This window comes from Thalassophryne amazonica, chromosome 1, assembly GCF_902500255.1.
Source record: "Thalassophryne amazonica chromosome 1, fThaAma1.1, whole genome shotgun sequence".
NCBI lineage: Eukaryota > Metazoa > Chordata > Actinopteri > Batrachoidiformes > Batrachoididae > Thalassophryne > Thalassophryne amazonica.
Window position 1 is genome coordinate 151,825,123 of NC_047103.1, and position 22,487 is coordinate 151,847,609.

Sequence of the window (22,487 nt, forward strand, 5' to 3'; positions counted from 1 at the left end):
AACAGAAACCTGGTTACAGCAGGATGAATATGTTAGTTTAAATGAGTCAACACCCCCGAGTCACACTAACTGTCAGAATGCTCGTAGCACGGGCCGGGGCGGAGGATTAGCAGCAATCTTCCATTCCAGCTTATTAATTAATCAAAAACCCAGACAGAGCTTTAATTCATTTGAAAGCTTGTCTCTTAGTCTTGTCCATCCAAATTGGAAGTCCCAAAAACCAGTTTTATTTGTTATTATCTATCGTCCACCTGGTCGTTACTGTGAGTTTCTCTGTGAATTTTCAGACCTTTTGTCTGACTTAGTGCTTAGCTCAGATAAGATAATTATAGTGGGCGATTTTAACATCCACACAGATGCTGAGAATGACAGCCTCAACACTGCATTTAATCTATTATTAGACTCTATTGGCTTTGCTCAAAAAGTAAATGAGTCCACCCACCACTTTAATCATATCTTAGATCTTGTTCTGACTTATGGTATGGAAATAGAAGACTTAACAGTATTCCCTGAAAACTCCCTTCTGTCTGATCATTTCTTAATAACATTTACATTTACTCTGATGGACTACCCAGCAGTGGGGAATAAGTTTCATTACACTAGAAGTCTTTCAGAAAGCGCTGTAACTAGGTTTAAGGATATGATTCCTTCTTTATGTTCTCTAATGCCATATACCAACACAGTGCAGAGTAGCTACCTAAACTCTGTAAGGGAGATAGAGTATCTTGTCAATAGTTTTACATCCTCATTGAAGACAACTTTGGATGCTGTAGCTCCTCTGAAAAAGAGAGCTTTAAATCAGAAGTGTCTGACTCCGTGGTATAACTCACAAACTCGTAGCTTAAAGCAGATAACCCGTAAGTTGGAGAGGAAATGGCGTCTCACTAATTTAGAAGATCTTCACTTAGCCTGGAAAAAGAGTCTGTTGCTCTATAAAAACGCCCCAGGTTTCTTTTCAGCACTGTAGCCAGGCTGACAAAGAGTCAGGGCTCTATTGAGCTGAGTATTCCATTAACTTTAACTAGTAATGACTTCATGACTTTCTTTGCTAACAAAATTTGAACTATTAGAGAAAAAATTACTCATAACCATCCCAAAGACGTATCGTTATCTTTGGCTGCTTTCAGTGATGCCGGTATTTGGTTAGACTCTTTCTCTCCGATTGTTCTGTCTGAGTTATTTTCATTAGTTACTTCATCCAAACCAACATGTTTATTAGACCCCATTCCTACCAAGCTGCTCAAGGAAACCCTACCATTATTTAATGCTTCGATCTTAAATATGATCAATCTATCTTTGTTAGTTGGCTATGTACCACAGGCTTTTAAGGTGGCAGTAATTAAACCATTACTTAAAAAGCCATCACTTGACCCAGCTATCTTAGCTAATTATAGGCCAATCTCCAACCTTCCTTTTCTCTCAAAAATTCTTGAAAGGGTAGTTGTAAAACAGCTAACTGATCATCTGCAGAGGAATGGTCTATTTGAAGAGTTTCAGTCAGGTTTTAGAATTCATCATAGTACAGAAACAGCATTAGTGAAGGTTACAAATGATCTTCTTATGGCCTCGGACAGTGGACTCATCTCTGTGCTTGTTCTGTTAGACCTCAGTGCTGCTTTTGATACTGTTGACCATAAAATTTTATTACAGAGATTAGAGCATGCCATAGGTATTAAAGGCACTGCGCTGCGGTGGTTTGAATCATATTTGTCTAATAGATTACAATTTGTTCATGTAAATGGGGAATCTTCTTCACAGACTAAAGTTAATTATGGAGTTCCACAAGGTTCTGTGCTAGGACCAATTTTATTCACTTTATACATGCTTCCCTTAGGTAGTATTATTAGACGGTATTGCTTAAACTTTCATTGTTACGCAGATGATACCCAGCTTTATCTATCCATGAAGCCAGAGGACACACACCAATTAGCTAAACTGCAGGATTGTCTTACAGACATAAAGACATGGATGACCTCTAATTTCCTGCTTTTAAACTCAGATAAAACTGAAGTTATTGTACTTGGCCCCACAAATCTTAGAAACATGGTGTCTAACCAGATCCTTACTCTGGATGGCATTACCCTGACCTCTAGTAATACTGTGAGAAATCTTGGAGTCATTTTTGATCAGGATGTGTCATTCAAAGCGCATATTAAACAAATATGTAGGACTGCTTTTTTGCATTTACGCAATATCTTTAAAATCAGAAAGGTCTTGTTTCAGAGTGATGCTGAAAAACTAATTCATGCATTTATTTCCTCTAGGTTGGACTATTGTAATTCATTATTATCAGGTTGTCCTAAAAGTTCCCTAAAAAGCCTTCAGTTAATTCAAAATGCTGCAGCTAGAGTACTGACGGGGACTAGAAGGAGAGAGCATATCTCACCCATATTGACCTCTCTTCATTGGCTTCCTGTTAATTCTAGAATAGAATTTAAAATTCTTCTTCTTACTTATAAGGTTTTGAATAATCAGGTCCCATCTTATCTTAGGGACCTCGTAGTACCATATCACCCCAATAGAGCGCTTCGCTCTCAGACTGCAGGCTTACTTGTAGTTCCTAGGGTTTGTAAGAGTAGAATGGGAGGCAGAGCCTTCAGCTTTCAGGCTCCTCTCCTGTGGAACCAGCTCCCAATTCAGATCAGGGAGACGGACACCCTCTCTACTTTTAAGATTAGGCTTAAAACTTTCCTTTTTGCTAAAGCTTATAGTTAGGGCTGGATCAGGTGACCCTGAACCATCCCTTAGTTATGCTGCTATAGACGTAGGACTGCTGGGGGGGTTCCCATGATGCACTGTTTCTTTCTCTTTTTGCTCTGTATGCACCACTCTGCATTTAATCATTAGTGATCGATCTCTGCTCCCCTCCACAGCATGTCTTTTTCCTGGTTCTCTCCCTCAGCCCCAACCAGTCCCAGCAGAAGACTGCCCCTCCCTGAGCCTGGTTCTGCTGGAGGTTTCTTCCTGTTAAAAGGGAGTTTTTTCCTTCCCACTGTAGCCAAGTGCTTGCTCACAGGGGGTCGTTTTGACCGTTGGGGTTTTACATAATTATTGTATGGCCTTGCCTTACAATATAAAGCGCCTTGGGGCAACTGTTTGTTGTGATTTGGCGCTATATAAAAAAATTGATTGATTGATTGATTGGGGGTTATTTTTCCATTCCATTTTTCCATTGTTCTTGCAAGAACGAAGGCATAAGTACTTTTTAGTCTGTGTAATTTGGTTTCAGAATCAAATGTAGTTGTAGTTATTTCTTACATTGCAAGTTTGTCAATAGCAGTTTTTTGGGGATGAATGCTGGACCTTTTTGTTTTTAATTTTATTTATTTACTTATTTTTTGGACAGTATAGAGCAGTGTCAAAATCTGAATCACAATGACAAAGTGAGAATTTCACACTCTGAAGTGAATGCCCCCAGCCTGGTGATATTGTGACTTGGGAATTAAACTTTTCAAATTGAAAATTATGCAGGAAAAAATTATTTATTTAATTTATATTAATTAATATTATTTAATAATCTTTCTGTACATTCTTTTTTCTTTCAAATAAGTTTATTGGACATTCGTAACATGTATACAGTGTGTCAATGTAATACAAACATTTTAATTTCACTAATCAACAATTCAGCATAGTCAGATCATTTTTGTCTTAGGACTTCAAGACACGAGGTTGGCTAGGTCCCCGAATGGAAGCGTTGCGCACTGCTTCGGGTGATGGTTGCCAACAGCACCGCATAATAACAATTTCTGGAGAGAACCCTGACACTTTTTGACTCTCTGGACCATGAAGATGCATCATCGGTAGGATGGTGTTATTTATCATAGGAATGTAACAACAGAGGTAGCAACTGACTGTGCTACCTCTGTGAAGCTAATCCTGGAGAGCAGATAGGCTACAGAGCTGCTTATCATGCCAAGTGTCCAACTCAGCCTTATTTCATGTGCCAAAGCAGGTGGTACTTTTATTTATAAGGACCAACTGCTGGGGAAAGAAATAATGCAAAAGACATTATCAATTCAGGGGGAGATAATTGGAGTTTTGTTGTTGTTTTAATACACTGTTGTATTATTAGTGATCTTATTTACAGAGTTTGATCAGTTTAATTCAACTAGCTACTTCATTTCAAAAGATTTATTACCTCTAATATATGTTACATGCACGTACCATTTGTCAAATTGATCAGAGTTTTATTTATTTATTTATTTATTTTTGGAACAACTCAATAGTGATCAGTTTATATTTGACTGCACTGTGGTGCTCATTTGGCAGTGCATGAAGGGTCCATCAGCTCCTTTGGCTCAGATTGCTGCCACACAGGTGGAAGTTACCCTACCAACCAAATGCAGAGCAAATTGGCCCACAGATAGTTCTTCATTGCCACAGTAGTTGGCTTTATGTCTTCAGTGTGCATCCCGCTGCTTCTCTACGTGTGTGTGTGCGTGTGTGAGGTGAAGAACAATCACATCCTCACTTCTCTGGTTTTAAGCTGGGCATACACTGTACGATATTTTCAATCGTTGTACTTGGCTCCAGCTCAAGCTGAGCGACAAAAACCGCAGGGTTTAAAAGTTCAGAGCGCATGATTCACACAGTTCTCACAGTGTACGGCCCGATGCTCTGATGCGATCTGACTGCTCTCATTGTACGTTCAAAAACCACACTTTTTTTTTTATTTTTTTTTTTATTTCATGCCTATCAGCATGCACAGTGAGTGAAATCAGGTGGTGAGAGACTGAACGCATATGCGCGTGCGCACAGACAGCAACATGATTCACGAGAGGACGGTAAAAAAGAAAACAAACATTCATAACAGGTGTTGCTACTTACACTGTTGTGTAAATAAACTATATTTCATACAGAGTCTAATGCTGCGTTCACACCGGGCGCGACCAGACGCCACAAATTTGCTTCGGTCGCGTGTCGAAGGACACGCCACCATCGCCCGGTGTGTCGCTCTGCTTTCGCTGCGAAAATTCGTCCCAGTGCGTCATCAAATAGGAGGAGCTTCCATTCCGCTCGCCGTCAAGTTAACATGACGGACCTTGATCACACGGAGCGAGTTTTGTGGAAAGCTCCCAATTCGGGAGCATCATTATTTGATGCAGGAGCTGCGTCTGGATGATGACCGCTTTCAGCGGTCCTTCCGCCTCTGCTGGACCCAGTTTGAGGACCTCCTGTCCTGTTCATGCGTGCACATGTAAACAATAAAAAAAAACCTCCGCTGCTTGCTGTGGGGCTGCTCCTTGCTCTTCCCCAAAAAACTCTGTCATAGTTGTGTTTACAAACCAGTCACCATTTGTTTTATTATACATTTGTGTAGTTGATAAGTAAAATAATCTTCATGGACGATTTGGTCGCGCGCGCACGTAAAAAAAAAAAAAAGATAAAAAACTCCACTGCTTGCTGTGGGGCTGCTCCTCGCTCTTCCCCCAAAAACTCTGTCATAATTGTATTTAGAAACCAGTCACCATTTGCTTTATTATACATCTGTGTAGTTAATTAATAAAATAATCTTCATGGACGATTCGCTCGTACACGCACGTTAAAAAAAATAAGAAAACTTCCGCTCCCCCTGCTGCGGGGCTGCTGCTCACTCCAAAAACTGTCATAATTGTGAAATAAAGGACAAAAAAGACATAAGTCCTGCTCACAGGCTGCTACCAGAGACATGACATGTTCACATCCTCAGTCAAACTCCAAACATCTCCATGTCACTACATATTCAGTCCCTGATTGGTCATCGCGGCGCGACAAGACGAAAAAGTTCAGATTTTTCAACTTAGGGAGGATGGCGACGTGACGAGACGCAATATCGCGCCACAAACGCGCCAATCGCTCAAAATTGCTTCACTCGCGTCGCTTCATTCGCTTCCATCGCATTGCGCTGAATGGCTTGGCGCCAAAACGCATCCTTATATAGGGATTACATGGCAACCTGTCGCTGCTGTCGCTCGCGCCGCGCCCAGTGTGAACGTGGCATTACAGCTGTGCAAGGTGTAGCAACTTACTCCCTCATCTGTCATAAATCCTGTTGTTGTCTGCTGTGTGTGTGTGTGCGCGCGCGCATATACATTCAGTATCCCCCCACCTGACTCCACTCACTGTGCACGCTGATAGGCATGAACTTTAATATGATATTAGGTTACTGCGAGGGAACGCAGTAAAAAAAACATAAGACTTTACATGAGATCACTGTTTGCTCACTCTAGTGCTTGCTCATGGACAGTGCACGAGGTAATCGGCGCATAGACGCTTGTAGCGCTGCTTCAACAGCGCGGAACCCTCACGAGACATGATGGCCAACCAAAATATCAAACAGGTTTGATATTCATCCGACCATACAATTCCCAATCGGGAGGTGGTCGTGAGATGTTAAATGCAGCTCGTTACTCCATGTAGACTGCACGATGCAGGACGCATGATTAGCGCGATCCAAAAAATTCTCGCACGAGTGAAAAATCGGCTGAAAAGGAGCCACTATCGCACAGTGTAAGCCCGCCTTACAGTGAAACTGTGCTTCTAGATCCAGATGGTCAGAAATCAGACACATCTCACCAGGCCTGTTTGCCCTTGCAGGACCTCATTTGCCTCCTCTCTCCTCCTCACTGTTTGTGTGTGTGGGTGGGGTGGGGGGGCACCATCCCCGCTGGAAGTCAAATTCTATTAATCAAATCATAGCACAACACACTGTTGGAATATTAATGAGATCGCTGCATGTTAATGAGGAAGGAAGAGGATGTGGGGTGGGGAGGAAAGAGAGTGTGTGTGTGTGTGTGTGTGTGTGTGTGTGTGTGTGTGTGTGTGTGTGTGTGTGTGTGTGTGTGTGTGTGTGTGTGTGTGTGTTGTTTTGGGTGGGAGCTTTCCACACAATGCAGTCACAGCATAAGCTCACCCAAGGGGGAGTGTGGAAACTAGCTGTGGGAGGGGCTGGAACACTGAGGTCGGTGTGCTCAAACTACAAATCTGGATAACTGGTTTTCAGATGCTGTGTCGTCCCTGTTTAACTTTCATCATTGCTTGCCATCATCAATTTTGGCACAGTTGTGTGTGTCTTGGTTGGTTTGTTTGTGTTCATAGTAAAGGTGTAACGGTACATGTATTCATATTGAACCGTTTCGGTACAGGACGTTCGGTTCGGTACAGGGCTGTGCATGGGTGAGTTTGTGTTGCGTGTGTTTAAATTCAGTGTTGCCAACTTGTCGACTTTCTCGCTAAATCTGGCGACTTTCCAAACCCTCTTGATGACTTATTTTCTCAAAAGCGACTAGCATTAAATCTAGCTACTTTTCCTGGCGTTACCGGAGACTTTTCTGATATTCGGCGACTAAAAGTGAAAGTCTCTGTTGTCACAGAGCGGCAGCGGGTCTCCCCCTCCTCTGCAGCCTGCAGCGGCCTGAAAGCACTGAGTGGAGGGATATCTACAATCATCCTCACTCGGATTTGCTCAGCCTACCGACCTCATAGTCCCCAGACTTTGAGAAGCCCTGGCCTTGAGAAGTTATTTTATTTTTATAAGTGATGGCCAATTTAATGGAAAAATAAATAAATAAACAAACAAACCAGGAATCAAGTTTATTTGTGGTTCTAAATATTTTTAAGGTGGTTTTACTCACTGTTTTGCCTCTCCCACAATGTTTTTGTTTTCAAAACTTTATTTGAAAAGATAAATTAATAAACATTAAACAAACAGTTAATAGAAAGAGACAGAACAATAAAATAAATTGTACAAAAATAAAGGGATTCTTTAACATTAATTCTCTAAAAAAAAATCCTTATAGAATGTGACAGTTTTGGACAATTTTTTGGACAATTTTTCTGGCAAAAAATATGAAGGTTGAATAAAATTGAATAGGGCTTCTTCATGCTGGAACCGTTGTGCTGCGCTTTACTAATGGAAAGATTTTGTTAAAAGCTGTTTACTAGGAATTTATTTTTTCTTATTTATATATATATTTTTTATAATGTTTCATACATGTGTTGTTTATTTGAGAACATTTTATTGAACTTATTACCAGGCAGCACTTTGCAATTATTTTATTTTCCTGTTTGTATAATGTTACAATAAATTGTTGGTTTAAAAAACAAGCAAATTTCCCATACTGTAACCGAAAATGAACCGTGACCTCAAAACCGAGGTACATACCGACACATGATTTTTGTGTATCGTTACACTCCTATTTCATAGTAATTTAGTCACACCAGCATGGTTAGAAGCAGGTGTTTCCTGACATTTTCTTCCTGGCATCGCTGACTGGCTTCACTGATCATGTGTCATTTCAGACCACAGCAGCGTCATTTCTGAGCATCAGTAGCGGTGCACCGATTATCACCTCGTTTCTGCTTAAAACTGCATTTCAGTCATCATCTATCTCAGACAGATATCTGAAGCTTTTTTACAACAATCATTTCCACATAAATTTAACATTATTTCATAATAAAAGATGGAGGAAGCGATCAGTGAACATAGCAGCCAGACGAGCTGCTGCTGTGCCTACGTCATTTCAAAGTCTTAGTAGCGACTCAGTGATTATCGCCTCGTTTCCGATTAAAATGGTCTCATTTCTGCTTAAAAGTGACTTTATCTGAATGATTTTAGAGGTTTTACTTTGTCACCGGATGGTTAATAATCACATTATTCCCTTTGATCGCTTAGGGTGTAGAGAGTCAGTCTCAGACGTGCTGCTGTTGTCCGAAATGATGCATCCGCACTGAAGGCAGGACGGACCAATATTTAGGGGGGACCGTTCAGTCTGTGACACCGGCCTCCCCAGTGAATCACTTTTTTATTGGACTAAACAGGTATGACAGAAACAGTATCTGCAGCACACATTCACATTTCCATAAACCCAGTGCTTAATTTGTAAAGTGGGAGGTCCCGGAGTGCAGAGGATGGGTGGCTCCGGTGCAGAAAAAAAAAGAAGGGCGGGGGGGGGGTCTTGCGAACAACGCTGTGTGCCACACCGAAAATAAACTGGGCATTAATAACACTAGTCACACCAAATCCGGATAGAGTACAAATTCCTGTTTAATGATGTACAGTGGTCCCTCGTTTATCGCGGGAGTTACGTTCTCTGCGTTCACACCGGGCGCGACACGAGCGACTGCAGCCACAGGTTGCCATGTAATCCCTATGTAAGGACGCGTTTTGGCGCCAAACCGTGCAGCGCGACGCGAGTGAAGCGATTTTGAGCGTTTTGCACGTAGGTGGCGCGATATTGCGATATACATATTCAGTCCCCAATCAGGGACTGAATATGTAGTGACGTGGAGATGTCTGGAGTTTGACTGAGGATGTGAACATGTCCTGTCTCTGGTAGCAGCCTGTGAGCAGGACTTATGTGTCTTTTGTCCTTTATTTCACAATCATGACAGTTTTTGGAGCGCGCAGCAGCCCCACAGCAGTGGGAGTGGAGTTTCTTTTTCTTTTTTTTCTTTTTTTTACGTGCGCACGCGAGGGAATCATCCATGGAGATTATTTTACTTATTAACTACACAGATGTATAATAAAGCAAATGGTGACTGGTTTCTAAAGACAATTATGACAGAGTTTTTTGGGAAAGAGCGAGGAGCAGCCTCACAGCAAGCAGCGGAGTTTTGTTCTTTCTTTTTTCTTTTTTTTTTACGTGCGCGTGCGAGCGAATCGTCTGTGTGGAGAATATTTTATTAATTAACTACACAGATGTATAATAAAACAAATGGTGACTGGTTTCTAAACACAATTATGACAGAGTTTTTTGGGGGAAGAGTGAGCTGCAGCAAGCGGAGTTTCTTTTTTTTTTTTAAATCGTTTACATGTGCGCGCGTGAACGGGACAGTTGGTCCTCAAACTGGGTCCTGCAGAGGCGGAAGGACCGCTGAAAGCAGCCGTCATCCAGACTCAGCTCCTGCAGCAAATAATGATACTCTCTGTATTGGGAGCTTTTCACAACAGCTCGCTCCGTGTGATCATGGTCCGTCATGATGACTTGACGCCGAGCGGAATGGAAGCTCCTCCTATTTGAAGACGCACCGGGGCGAATTTTCGCAGCGAAAGTCCACACAAGCAGAGCAACACACCGGGCGAAGGAGGCGCGTCCGTCGCCACGCAATCCCCGCAAATTTGTAGCGCCTGATCGCGCCCGGTGTGAATGCGGCGGACATCCGCGAAGTAGCGCTATTTTTTACACTTATTATAGATGTTTTAAGGCTGTAAAACCCCTCACTACACACTTTTCTCAAACAGGCATTAACATTTTCTCACTTTTCTCTCTTGTGTAAACACTTTTTTCTTCTGTGCGAGAAGATTATAAACAGACACACGCAGAACACAATGCGCGGCTCTCCCTTCACTCACTGCCTCCGGGGGTATGGATGCGGGACCCGCAAAGAATCCAAGTCCTCTCTCGGTGGCCACGGAGCTCTGTGGCTGCGGTCAACATCCGGATCAAAACAGGGAGGGCGGCGGTGTGATTGGCAGTGAGAGCAATCGCGGTGATTTTTTTTTTTTTTATATTTTGTTAGTCAAGAGAGGTGGCGGATCACGGATCCAATATAAATAGCTGGCGGAGCCAACGTCAGAGGTTCCGGAGCACGCTCCAGCTTGCTCCCCCTCAAATTAAGCCCTGCATAAACCGTATATATCTGCTGGACAAACCCTGCATGACGTCACCCACAGGTTTCTGTAGAGATCCAGACCAGCCATTTTGAAGCCCAAAAATTGTTCCTCTGAATGTCACCATGTTGGCCGCAGGGTTTCTTAGGACGCAGCCTTTAGAAGGGTGCAGACCCTAACTTGGCACACAACCTATGTTACAGCCAACCCATATTTAGATAAACAGGTGGAACATGGGCGACACTCTCCATGAACTGGTTGGGATTAATGAAACCTGAACAGGCCTCCATCTTTAGAATTCCAGACAAGCTGTTATGATTGGGCTGGATCTGAGTCTAATAGAACCCCAAGTAAGCAGTCAGCCAAGACACAAAACTGAGTATACAAAAACCAAGCTGTTTTAATAGTCCAAGAGTGAAAACAAAAGACAAACACGCAGGTGCAGGTATGTGCATACAACAAAAAGTCCAATAGACAAACTCAGGGTGGAAAAATAACTGGGAGGTGCGATGGGGAAAGAAAAAATGAAGACAGCTGACAACCCCCTGTGTGATTAACCGAAGGAGGACTTACACATTTAGCGAATACAAGACAGAACACGAGAAGAAGCATCACTACACGAGCAAACATACATCAATTTCCCGGTAACAGAAAGACAAATGGGTGAGGTTTAAAACAGAAGAACTAATGAGTGACAGGTTCAATTAACAATGGACAGGAAATGACAAGGACATGTGAGAACTAAAGGAACATAATACACAGTAAAACACATGATAACTGATAAACTCTCAACACTGATTAACGGACAAACCAAAAGACGAATGCTAGTGACGAAAATAAAGAACTGGGTAAGGTGACAAATCATAGAGAATTACTTAACCGACACTGGTGAACCAAAACCACAAGGACCTAGAGAAGCAAGGGCGGAGGAAACAGACATGACAGGATGTAAGGACCAGAAACCGGGGAGGACAAGGATGCATAGACAGCAGACGAAATGAAGAGATGAGAAGAGAATAGTCTTTATTGTCATTGTAGAGGGGTATAATAAAATTGGGGGTACTCCTGTGGAGCTACTGTACACCACAAAAAATAAAAACAAGACATCTTATATGCCACAGAAAAATTGTTTAAATATGAAATTTCCTGTTCTTCCTGAAGTCCTGAGTTCTTCTGTCTTATGAATGTTCAGGATCTGGTTGTTCTGTGAGCACCAGAGCAACAGTTTCTCCACCTTGGCCCTGTACGTTGTCTCATCCCCATCGCAGATGAGTCCAACTGCTGTGGTATCATCTGCATATTTTATGATGTGGTTGGTTGGATGGGTTGGAGAGCAGTCTTAGGTGTACAGGGTGTACAGTAGAGGGCTCAGAATACTGCTTTGAGGAGAACCAGTGCTGAGTGTGTGTGGAAGAGTGGTGGGGCCGAGTCTCACAGACTGTGGGCGGCTGGTCAGAAAGTTTTTAATCCAGTTACAGGTGGGGAAGTGGATCTATAATTTCTGCAGTTTGGTGATGAGAATGTCCGGTATGATGGTGGTAAACGCTGAGCTGTAGTCCACGAAGAGCATCCATACATAGCTCTTGTTCTCTAGGTGGCTCAGCGCTGCGTGGAGAGTGAGGGTGATGGCGTCCTCCGTAGACCAGTTTGCTCTGTACGCAAACTGGTGTGGTCGAGGGAAGCAGGCAGTCAGGCAGTCTCTGATGTGCTGGGAGACTGACAGTGGGGGAGACACGCCCACATACACACACGAATGACATATGCTGGGGAAACCACACACACACCAGACCCACACGAGTGACACACACACATACAGGACCTACACAACAAAGACGCACATGAGACTCCAGACACGAACCAGGAAACAGACACCCATTCACACATACACCAGACAGAAATGGCTCAGGGGCACACACACACACACACAGACACAGACGTAGAACCAAAAGGGGGCGAGGCAACAGACAAAACATATTCAGACAAGGACGAATCCAGAAACAAAAGACACCGACAGAGCTGGAGAACGCACACACAAGCTAAGAGGCTAATCTTCATTTAGTAGTATTTCAGCACTGGTTCTCGTAATGCTTTGTTTTATTGTGGGCAGTAAAAATTATGACCTGCTTATTTCCTCAGTAATCATGGATTAACTGGACCTTGCATCATTAAGATACTTGTAGCTGATAAAAATGCTAATGTTGTTAGCGTCCAAAATTAAATCAGAAATTCATAATTTCACTCCACGCAGATATGTCACACAGATGTCTTAGATGATCTGTTAGGAAATTTAACCAAACAACAAGCCATATTGTTACAGATATTTGTAATAAAAGGCTAAACAACAACAAAACAAACCAAACACAGTCCTCCACAGCAGCCTCTAAAGCTCCTTTCACACTGGGCCTGCTTCGAGTTGTGTCATGCGCCATCATGACGACGCCAAGTTGATGCAGCCTAGTGCCGAGGTGATGCAGCCTAATGCCACAACACCGTGAGGGGCGCAAAGGGTGAAACAAAACAGACGCCAAAAATTAAACGTTTAATTTCTTCTGCGTCGTGCACAGGACGCAGAAAGGAAGTAGTTTTCTCGCAAGTTGGGGCAACTTAACGGTACTTAACGTGACTGGATGCCACACCCACACAATATAACATTACCCAATGCCAATTTATGATTCCTGCTGTATCCATTGTTGGCGAGCTATAAATCATGCAGGATTGTTGTACTTTTTATACCATTTGCACAATGCAGCAAACTATACCACTCAAAGAGCACACATGAACAATTAAAAGAAAAAAAAATGCTCACTCCTCGCGCTCACCTCAAGTTCTCTCACGATTGTGTTAAATAAAGTCCATAAGTCCTGCTCACAGACTGATTGCCAGAAACAGGACATGTCCACATCCAGTATAACTCCTCATCTCCACGTCCACTCATGGATGGTTCACGCGCAAACGCCAGCTGCAGCTCCTAGTGCAGCAGATAACTGAAACAGTCCTTCACTTGATTTCTGGCCAGAATTGTTCACTTGGTGATGCAAGCATCAGATTTGTCATGAATGTTTTTCATAAATCAGTGTTTGAGGAAAAAGTGCTGGCCACTTGAAAATCCAATATGGAGGCCAGGTAGGGGTCAATGAAGAATTGCACAGGGGTCAAAATCTAAAAATGCTCCAATCATATTGAAAGCTATACCACATTATGTGTCTGGTCACAAAAAGGTATAGTTGGATGATCTATGACTGAATGTTCTGGAGTTATGGGATAAAAACAGCAAGAATGGTAATTTTCAGTTTGTACAGGAGTCAAAAGTTAAAGTTGCCCCAATTTTGGTAAAACGTAGTACAAATTATTGGTTGAACTAATAGGATTAATAAATGGAATAGTTTTGACTGTGTTGAATGCTTGGTTTGCAAAGTAAATGTCAAACAATGTCGATGTCCACTGGATTCTATGGCATGTGACAGATGTTACCCTGTAACGTGACAACTGAGCATGACACATGGTGCAAACTATTCCTTTTTAAAACCCTATTAACTCAACCAATAATTTGCATCACATTTTACAAAAATTGATGCAACTTTATCTTTTGACCCCTGTACAAACTGAAACTGACCTTTGTCACCATTCTTGCTGTTTTTACCCCATAACTCCATAACAGTCAGACATAGATAGTCCAAACTATACCTTTTTGGAATATTTATGATCAGACAAATAATGTGTTATACTTTTCAATATGATTGTAGCATTTTTAGATTTTGACCCCTGTGTAATTCTTCATTGACCCCTACCTGGCCGCCATATTGGATTTTCAAGTGGCCAGTACTTTTTTCTCAAACACTGATTTATGAACATTCATGCCAAATTTGGTGCTTGCATCACCAAGTGAACAATTCTGGCCAGAAATCATACTTATCTGCTTCACTATCCGCGGTCACAGGAAAAATGATAAACTATAACAGAAATCAGAGTGCAGTCCTGCAGCGCTGCACAAGAACAAATATAAACTACAAGAGCAATCGGAGCACAGACCTGCAGCGCTGCACAAGAAGAAATATAAATTATAAGAGAAATCAGAATGCACACAGTCTGGCTGCAGCTCCTCTGCGCTCTCGCCTCCTCAAGCTTTTTTGCCCCCCTGCTGCGCACAACTGATGCAGACATTCCTGCATTATTAGATACGGAGCATATGCAACTTGAAGCAGGCCCGGGGTGAAAGGGGCTTAAGTGACGACAGCTCTGAGTTTAGCTCAGCGACAATACATGAGCCAGGCTTAAAGCAGCCACACCCCTTATTATGCAGAGCTTTCTGGTATAAAACGCCTTAAACTAAGACGTTATTAAAAAAAAATTCACCCTCATACAGTTGTCATGGATGGGGAAACTACACTCAACAAAAATATAAATGCAACACTTGTTTTTGCTCCCATTTTTCATGAGCTGAGCTCAAAGATCTAAAACATTTTTATATAGACAAAAGACCTATTTCTCTCAAATATTGTTCACAAAACTGTCTAAATCTGTGTTAGTGAGCACTTCTCCTTTGCTGAGATAATTCATCCCACCTCACAGGTGTGGCATATCAAGATGCTGATTAAACAGCATGATTATTGTAGAGGTGTGCCTTAGGCTGGCCACAATAAAAGACCATTCAGAAATGTGCAATTTTGCACATATCATGGGGTCTGTGGGGGGGGGGGGGGTGTCACAAAACCAGTCAGTATCTGGTATGATCGCAATTTGCCTCACGCAGTGCAACACATCTCTTACCCATAGAGTTGATCAACAGCCAGATGCCATTGATTGTGAGCATTTGCCCACTCAAGTCGGTTACGACGATGAACTGCATTCAGGTTAAGACCCCGGTGAGGAGGACGAGCATACAGATCAGCTTCCCTGAGATGGTTTCTGACAGTTTCTGGAGAAGTTCTTTGGTTCTGCAAACTGATTGTTGCAGCAGCTGTCCGGGTGGCTGGTCTGAGACGATCTTGGACGTGAACATGCTGGAGGTGGAGGTCCTGGGCTGGTGTGCCTTAATTGAGAGAGTGGAGAAATGATGAGTCGGGAAAAATTGGTCATGTGACTTGTAGTGCCATCTTGGTACCAAAATAAAATAGCGTTCGCTGTTAATCTGTCTGCATGTAAATCCAGCTATTTTATTTATTTATTCACTGAAAATGGCGGGTTGCTATGCATTTGGAGGCACAAATAGACACAACAAGGGCTTCAAGATGTACGGATCCCCTTCAGATCTCAACAGAAGAAACATTTGGGAAAATAAAGTCAGGCACCCCATATACCATGAAGCAGCTTGCCAAACATCGTGAAATGCATTACAGATAAGCATTATTAAGCAAACAAGAAATAAAGAATTTAAATAGGATTTTAAGTTGCACTTTTGCTTTGGAAATTTAGCACTGTCTTAACTTCTTATAAGAACCTCAAGACCCTTTGAGGTTGACTTTCATTGATATTTACTGATTTTAGAACCAATAATACTAAACTTTGATCAACTTCTTACCCTGCATTACTGTCATTTTTTAAGAAAAGCAAAGAAAAGTAAAAAACAAGGCCGCCATCTTGAAATCCAATATGGCTGCCATATGACTAGATTCAGAACTTCATTGAAATATACCCTGATATTGAAAACAGTGATAGATGCTGTAATTACTGTCCTTTGCATATCATAAATTGAAATAATATTAAAAATTGGTCAATTTCAGTGGCCATTTTAAAATTCAACATGGCAGCCACCAGGGGGCGCAATTTTTGGGGGCCTATTTTTTTTCATGGTCCTTAGGTCCCATAGTATCCCTGTGCAAAGTTTCATGCTTTCTTCAAAAACTGAACAATTCTTGTGAAAAGTTGGCCTTAACCGCTCTACTATGATGATTGTAGAAAGAAAAGCTTGTTGGGACAAATTAGTCCAGAATTAAGCATAATCCAGCGACAGAGAACTTTAAAACTCTCACCCATGTCATTGGATGACACGGTATTATAACTGTGCAGCTGCATAAATCAGGCTTTAAATTGATTAAATAAGTCATTATAAATTGTAAAATATATAAATTTGATAGCTTAACTATTTTATATGTATTTTGATAGCACCTGTACCTGGATGTATTGCTGTATGTGGTTAAATGATTTTAAAAAATGTTGAAAACATCCTGCCAAATTCTCTAAAACACCTTTGGAGATGGCTTATGGTAGAGAAATGAACATTCAATTCACGGGCAACAGCTCTGGTGGACGTTCCTGCAGTCAGCATGCCAATTGTGTGCTCCCTCAAAACTTGCAACATCTGTGGCATTGTGCGGCGTGATAAAACTGCACACTTCAAAGTGGCCTTTTATTGTGGCCAGTCGAGTGTAGTTTCAATTTTGGGGAAGTGCACTTCAAACTACGGAGATGGGCTCATAGAGAGTACGCAGAGGGCTCTGTGTCAGTCCGGAGCTGCGGAGATGGAGAAGCATAAATCAGGCTTACATCTTCAACCAGAGCTGAATATTATTCTGCTGATGACTTTGAAGTAGAATTTCAGCTTTGTGAGTTCTTCCACTCCTCCCAGTCTCCTCCCTTTTCTGACTCTGCTACTGCGATCCTCCCTGCTTAATGACCAGAATCACTGACATCATCTGCCTGGTGATTACTCCCCGCAGAATAATTACTGCTACAGGGATGATGGTATCACTAAAGTAATAATAATGGCTGTGATGTGTGTAAAGGGAGCACAAACCTCGTAATCTCCTGTATTTATGTATGCGATAAGCATCTGTCAATCACTTTGTCAGTGAAGGAGGTCAGTGCAGGCTAAATAAAATACTCCAACAGGAATCTTTGCTTAAAGATTACACACGCTTCAAGCAAAGCTCAACCTTCATGGTTTACCGATTTTCACTGCAGCCTCTCATGGATAGGATAATATTCCGTTACATTATCATACTGGAGGGCATGTTTGGCTAATTTTTCATCATTGTGTTCCTTTTTGTAATTGTTGATCTTGATGTGTAAGTAAAAAAAACTACCGTGGGTCAATGATTACAAGTTCAACAACTTGTCCTCCTTTTCAGTGTCGAAATATGCTCTATTTTGTCCTTTCTAAAGTCCACGTATGCTGTCAGAGGAACTATTCTGTGAACTGCAGCTTGTTATAGGCTCTTACATAATAAGTCCCCAATTTCTGAAGCACAGTTGAGCTTGTTTGACACTGATAACATATTTGTGAGCTAAAAGTGTTTTCTTTTTTGTGTGTAGATTTAAATAGTTTTGGTTTTCTGTGGGGAATTGTGTTTCATGGCTGAACAGGAAGTAGAAGAATGAAAGCGGAAACCGAGTGGTGAACTCCCTTTAATCAACATACTTGGATGCAGTGCAGCGCTGTCAGACTTCAGCATTTCCACTGCTGTCAATCACACTGTTTCCTCCATTAAGCCTGCAGGCAGGATATCCTGTATGTTGCTGTGATTATGGATTTTTATTGTGATAAAGATGGGACTTTTCTTCTAGGGGAGGTGATGGTCTAGTGGTTAAGGTGTTGGGCTTGAGTCCAGAAGATCATGGGTTCAAATCCCCACCTGACTGGAAAATCACTCAGGGCCCTTGGGCAAGGCCTTTAATCCCCTATTGCTCCCGGTGTGTAGTGAGCGCCTTGTATGGCAGCACCCTGACATCGGGGTGAATGTGAGGTATAATTGTAAAGTGCTTTGAGCGTCTGATGCAGATGGAAAAGCGCTATATAAATGCAGTCCATTTACCATTTTCTTAAAAATATATTAGTTGCCTGTATGAATGGATGAGACGTGGCTCAGGGGTTTCTTTGTAGCGTTTTCTTATCTACCGTACATAAGCAGTGATTGCCATTTAATAAGATCAGAGATGGCAGGAATCTCATTTAGCATTTTACGAAAGAATGAAAACAATTAATTTACATGTGGAGAGGATGTCGTTCGTTGGGTTATTTGTATTAATCCCAAACAAATTAGCTAATTTTATGAAACTGAGTATGATGGATCTAGCCTTGGGGGGGGGGGGAGCTGTGTAATTGATTTTTGATGCCAGATTGTCTGTGTTTCTAGTGCAAATAAATAAATAAATTTAAAGAATTGACACTCAACCGGGGTGTGAAAACAAGTGTAATTGGTGGTAAAAGTGTTGTAGAACATTGTGAGCAATTGGGAAAGTTTGAAACATGTTTAAAAAAAACAAATTGACGTCTGGTTAAAATGCAATCCATCAGACGTGACCAATCAGATTTAATTTGTGCAGACTGAGGGTACGTTTACAATATGCAGTAACTGGGACCTACCATTCTGATCCTCCTCCACAACATGAAACCAATGAAAATCATGTCGCTCTCTGCAAGAGAGGACAGTTTTTGAGGGTGTGTCACCAAAAGCATGTGTCACATTTGTGCTTCATATCTGATGCATCCGACTTGCACTAAACCGTGTGTGTGTGTGTGTGTGTGTGTGTGTGTGTGTGTGTGTGTGTGTGTGTGTGTGTGTGTGTGTGTGTGTGTGTGTGTGTGTGTGTGTGTGTGTGTGTGAGTGCGCATGTATGGGGATGTGATGTGTACTTTTTTAATGTCACATAGCTGCACTCTGTGTCAAATGTTCATTTTTCTTCTGTCGCTGCAGAGTAGCTGCAGGTGCTGCACTCCACAATGAAACAGAAAACCACCTGTTTTTTGGACTACATGCAACACACCACAAAGCAAGAAGCACGGACAGTAAAACATTTCTGTGCCCCTCATCGTGATGCATGGGCGCGTGCACACTGGCTGTGCTGTGTTGTGATAATGATATAATTATTTTTTTTATTTATTTATTGCCTTGTGAGATGGGGTGTATGGAGCCTTGGCAGACTTGTGTACTGTGACTGTCCCAGTTTTCTTCAGTCATTCAGCTCAAAAAGAGCTGGCTCTTTTCTTTCAATTGATGTCCAAATGTTTGTACAGAAATCTCGTCAGAGTATCGTTGGTGTTTATTATTGATACGCAATGTGACAGCCTTGCTTAGCTCTAGTATCTGTCATCCAGTCAGAGCGCTCGGCACCGACTCTCAAAAACAATACTTGGAAATATAGTGGTCCAAAGTCAGACCAAACCTCATACCATTTGCATTTTACTACATTCAACCTCTTGAAAGTGAGAGGCCTGTTCCTCCACAATTTTAAATATGTATGTTGTCTGAGAGGACAGCAACCAGAAAGTTTTTCTGCTGTAATTGAGCCGCTGAGTGGGCACCGTGCCATGTGGAGACCAGCCACTGACGGTCAACAGCAGATTAGGGCCATGAGATCAGGGGGTCAGTGTGGATAATGGAGCTCATATGCTGTAGCTCACAGGGATGCTGGGGGGCAGACAGACTGTGGAAGGATGCAGAGGGAGGAGTATTACAGGGCAGAGTTCACAGGGGCTTTTACACTCATTCACAGTTTAATTTCTTCATTGTAATGCAGGCAGCAGCTCTTTTCTTATCTGACTCCAGCAGCAGTCGGCTGCCTTTGCGTTGTTCCTGCTCTTGTTTTCTGTGTTTGTGTCAAAAATACGTCTTCAGCGTGCCTGTCTTTGTGATTTGTTTCCTCTTCACTCTCATTTTCACTGCATAGTGTTAGAAAGCAAAAGAACAACAAACACTATAGGTTTTAAAATCACCATAGTTACCCTGATACTCCACATTTAGTTGCTAATGGCCCGGTCACACGGCATACAACGATTCCAGAGCGAAGGAAAAAAGTAAAAATGTCACAAATCGTCAAGAAAAGGTGGAGGAATGAGCTTTCTACTTTTCCCGTCACAGAATAGCCTTCGAATCAAGAGTGCAAAAGGAACGAAAGAGGAACAAAACTAAACCGAAGAGAGGGATCATCTCCTTCATCATCAGAATCCTCACTGTCTGGTTCAGACTCTGACGATGTGCTGCGTACTCCGTCTTGCTGAAGCACTTGCTCAACATTCATAAGACACCTCATTTTCACACAAAAAGCTAAAAAAAACAAAACACCACCACACTAACCACACACGCTAAATACTCCACCAAAATAATACACATTCCATACACACCAAATATTCTTTTTTCCATTGCAGAAATGCCAAAACGGTAAAGCAGATGTCCCTCACATTTCTAGATAGATCTTTTACAGCGGTACACATTGCTTCCTTGTCAGGGCTGCAAACATCAGGTCACAAAGTTCAGAGTCCTTCTGTGTTCCAAAAAAAAAGTAGAAAATATTGCCATTTAAACTCATAAGCAAATTTAAAAATTCTTGTTTCAGCATTGAGAGAGAGAGAGAGAGCGAGAGAGAGAGAGAGAGAGAGCGAGCGAGAGCAAACGATAAGAAACCATCAAGAACGACAGCAATATGAAATACGGATGAATTGAGGTTTTCGGCAGCATTCGTTCAAATTTTTCGACAGTTTAAAAATCCTGACGAAGTGCCAGCTGCAGGAACGAAGCTGTGCACAGGTTAAACGATGCCAACAAAAGTGCAGATTTCTTGTTTCGTTTGGGCTTCGTTGCCCTTTGTTAAGTGCCGTGTGACCAGGCCTTAAACTTGCACTGGTACAAAAGTTTATCAAGTCACAACTTTATTTATCTTTTAACTTTGTTGTTCTTATTTTCCCCAGGGAGAGAAGCCGGGATCGGGATCGCCACAAATCACGCACTAAAGACAGCCGCTCAGAAAAGTCGGTAACAATTAACACGCCACCTGCAGAACCACTTCTGGGTGACTCAACTGTTCGGGGTGAGCAGGTGCAGGTAGGGTTGACCACTGCAGCATTGAAATTTGTGAAAATTGCACAATTACAACCCCAGTTTCATTGAAGTTGGGATGTTGTGTGAAATGTAAATAACAGAATACAATGATTTACAAATCATCTTCAACCTATATTCAATTGAATACACCACAAAGACAAGATATTTAATGTTCAAACTGATCAATTTTATTGTTTTTGTGCAAATATTTGCTCATTTTGAAATGGATGCCTGCAACACATTTCAAAAAGCTGGGACGGGGCAACAAAAGACTGGGAAAGTTGATGAATGCTCAAAGAACACCTGTTTGTAATATTCCACAGGTGAACAGGTGAATTGGAAACAGGTGAGCTTCATGATTGGGTATAAAAGGAGCATCCCCAAAAGCCTCAGCCATTCACAAGCAAAGATGGGGTGAGGATCACCACTTTGTGAACCACTGCATGAAAAAAAATAGTCCAACAGTTTAAGAACAATGTTTCTCAATGTTCAGTTGCAAGGAATTTAGGGATTCCATCATCTACAGTCCATAATATAATCAGAAGATTCAGAGAATCTGGAGAACTTTCTACACGCAAGCGGCAAGGCCAAAAACCAACATTGAATGCCCGTGACCTTCGATCCCTCAGGTGGCACTGCATTAAAAACCAACATCATTGTGTAAAGGATCTCACCGCATGGGCTCAGGAACCCTTGGGAAAACCATTGTCAGTTAACACAGTTTGTCGCTACATCTACAAGTGCAAGTTAAAACTCTGCCATACATCAACAACATCCAGAAACGCCACCGCCTTCTCTGGGCCTGAGCTCATTTGAAATGGTCAGACACAACGTGGAAAAATGCTGTGGTCTGATGAGTCCACATTTCAAATTGCTTTTGGAAATCATGGATGTCGTGTCCTCCGGACAAAAGAAGAAAAAGACCATCCAGATTGCTACCAGCGCAAAGTTCAAAAGCCAGCATCTGTCATGGTATGGGGTGTGTTAGTGCCCATGGCATGGGCAACTTACACATCTGTGATGGTATGGGGGTGTGTTAGTGCCCATGGCATGGGCAACTTACATATCTGTGATGGCACCATCAATGCTGAAAGGTACATCCAGGTTTTGGAGCAACACATGCTCCCATCCAAGCAACGTCT

General features: G+C 42.1%; 1 protein-coding gene across 3 annotated transcripts in view; it reads left to right on the forward strand.

Annotated features, from left to right (window-relative positions):
• The window catches only part of vangl1 (VANGL planar cell polarity protein 1), a 153,853-nt gene that overhangs the window by 68,454 nt on the left and 62,912 nt on the right, over nt 1-22,487 (forward strand). For all 3 annotated transcript variants that reach the window (XM_034176295.1, XM_034176313.1, XM_034176303.1), the window contains exon 3: nt 21,216-21,348. In XM_034176295.1, the coding sequence (XP_034032186.1) occupies nt 21,216-21,348 (133 nt within the window). The remainder of the gene's footprint in view (nt 1-21,215; nt 21,349-22,487) is intronic.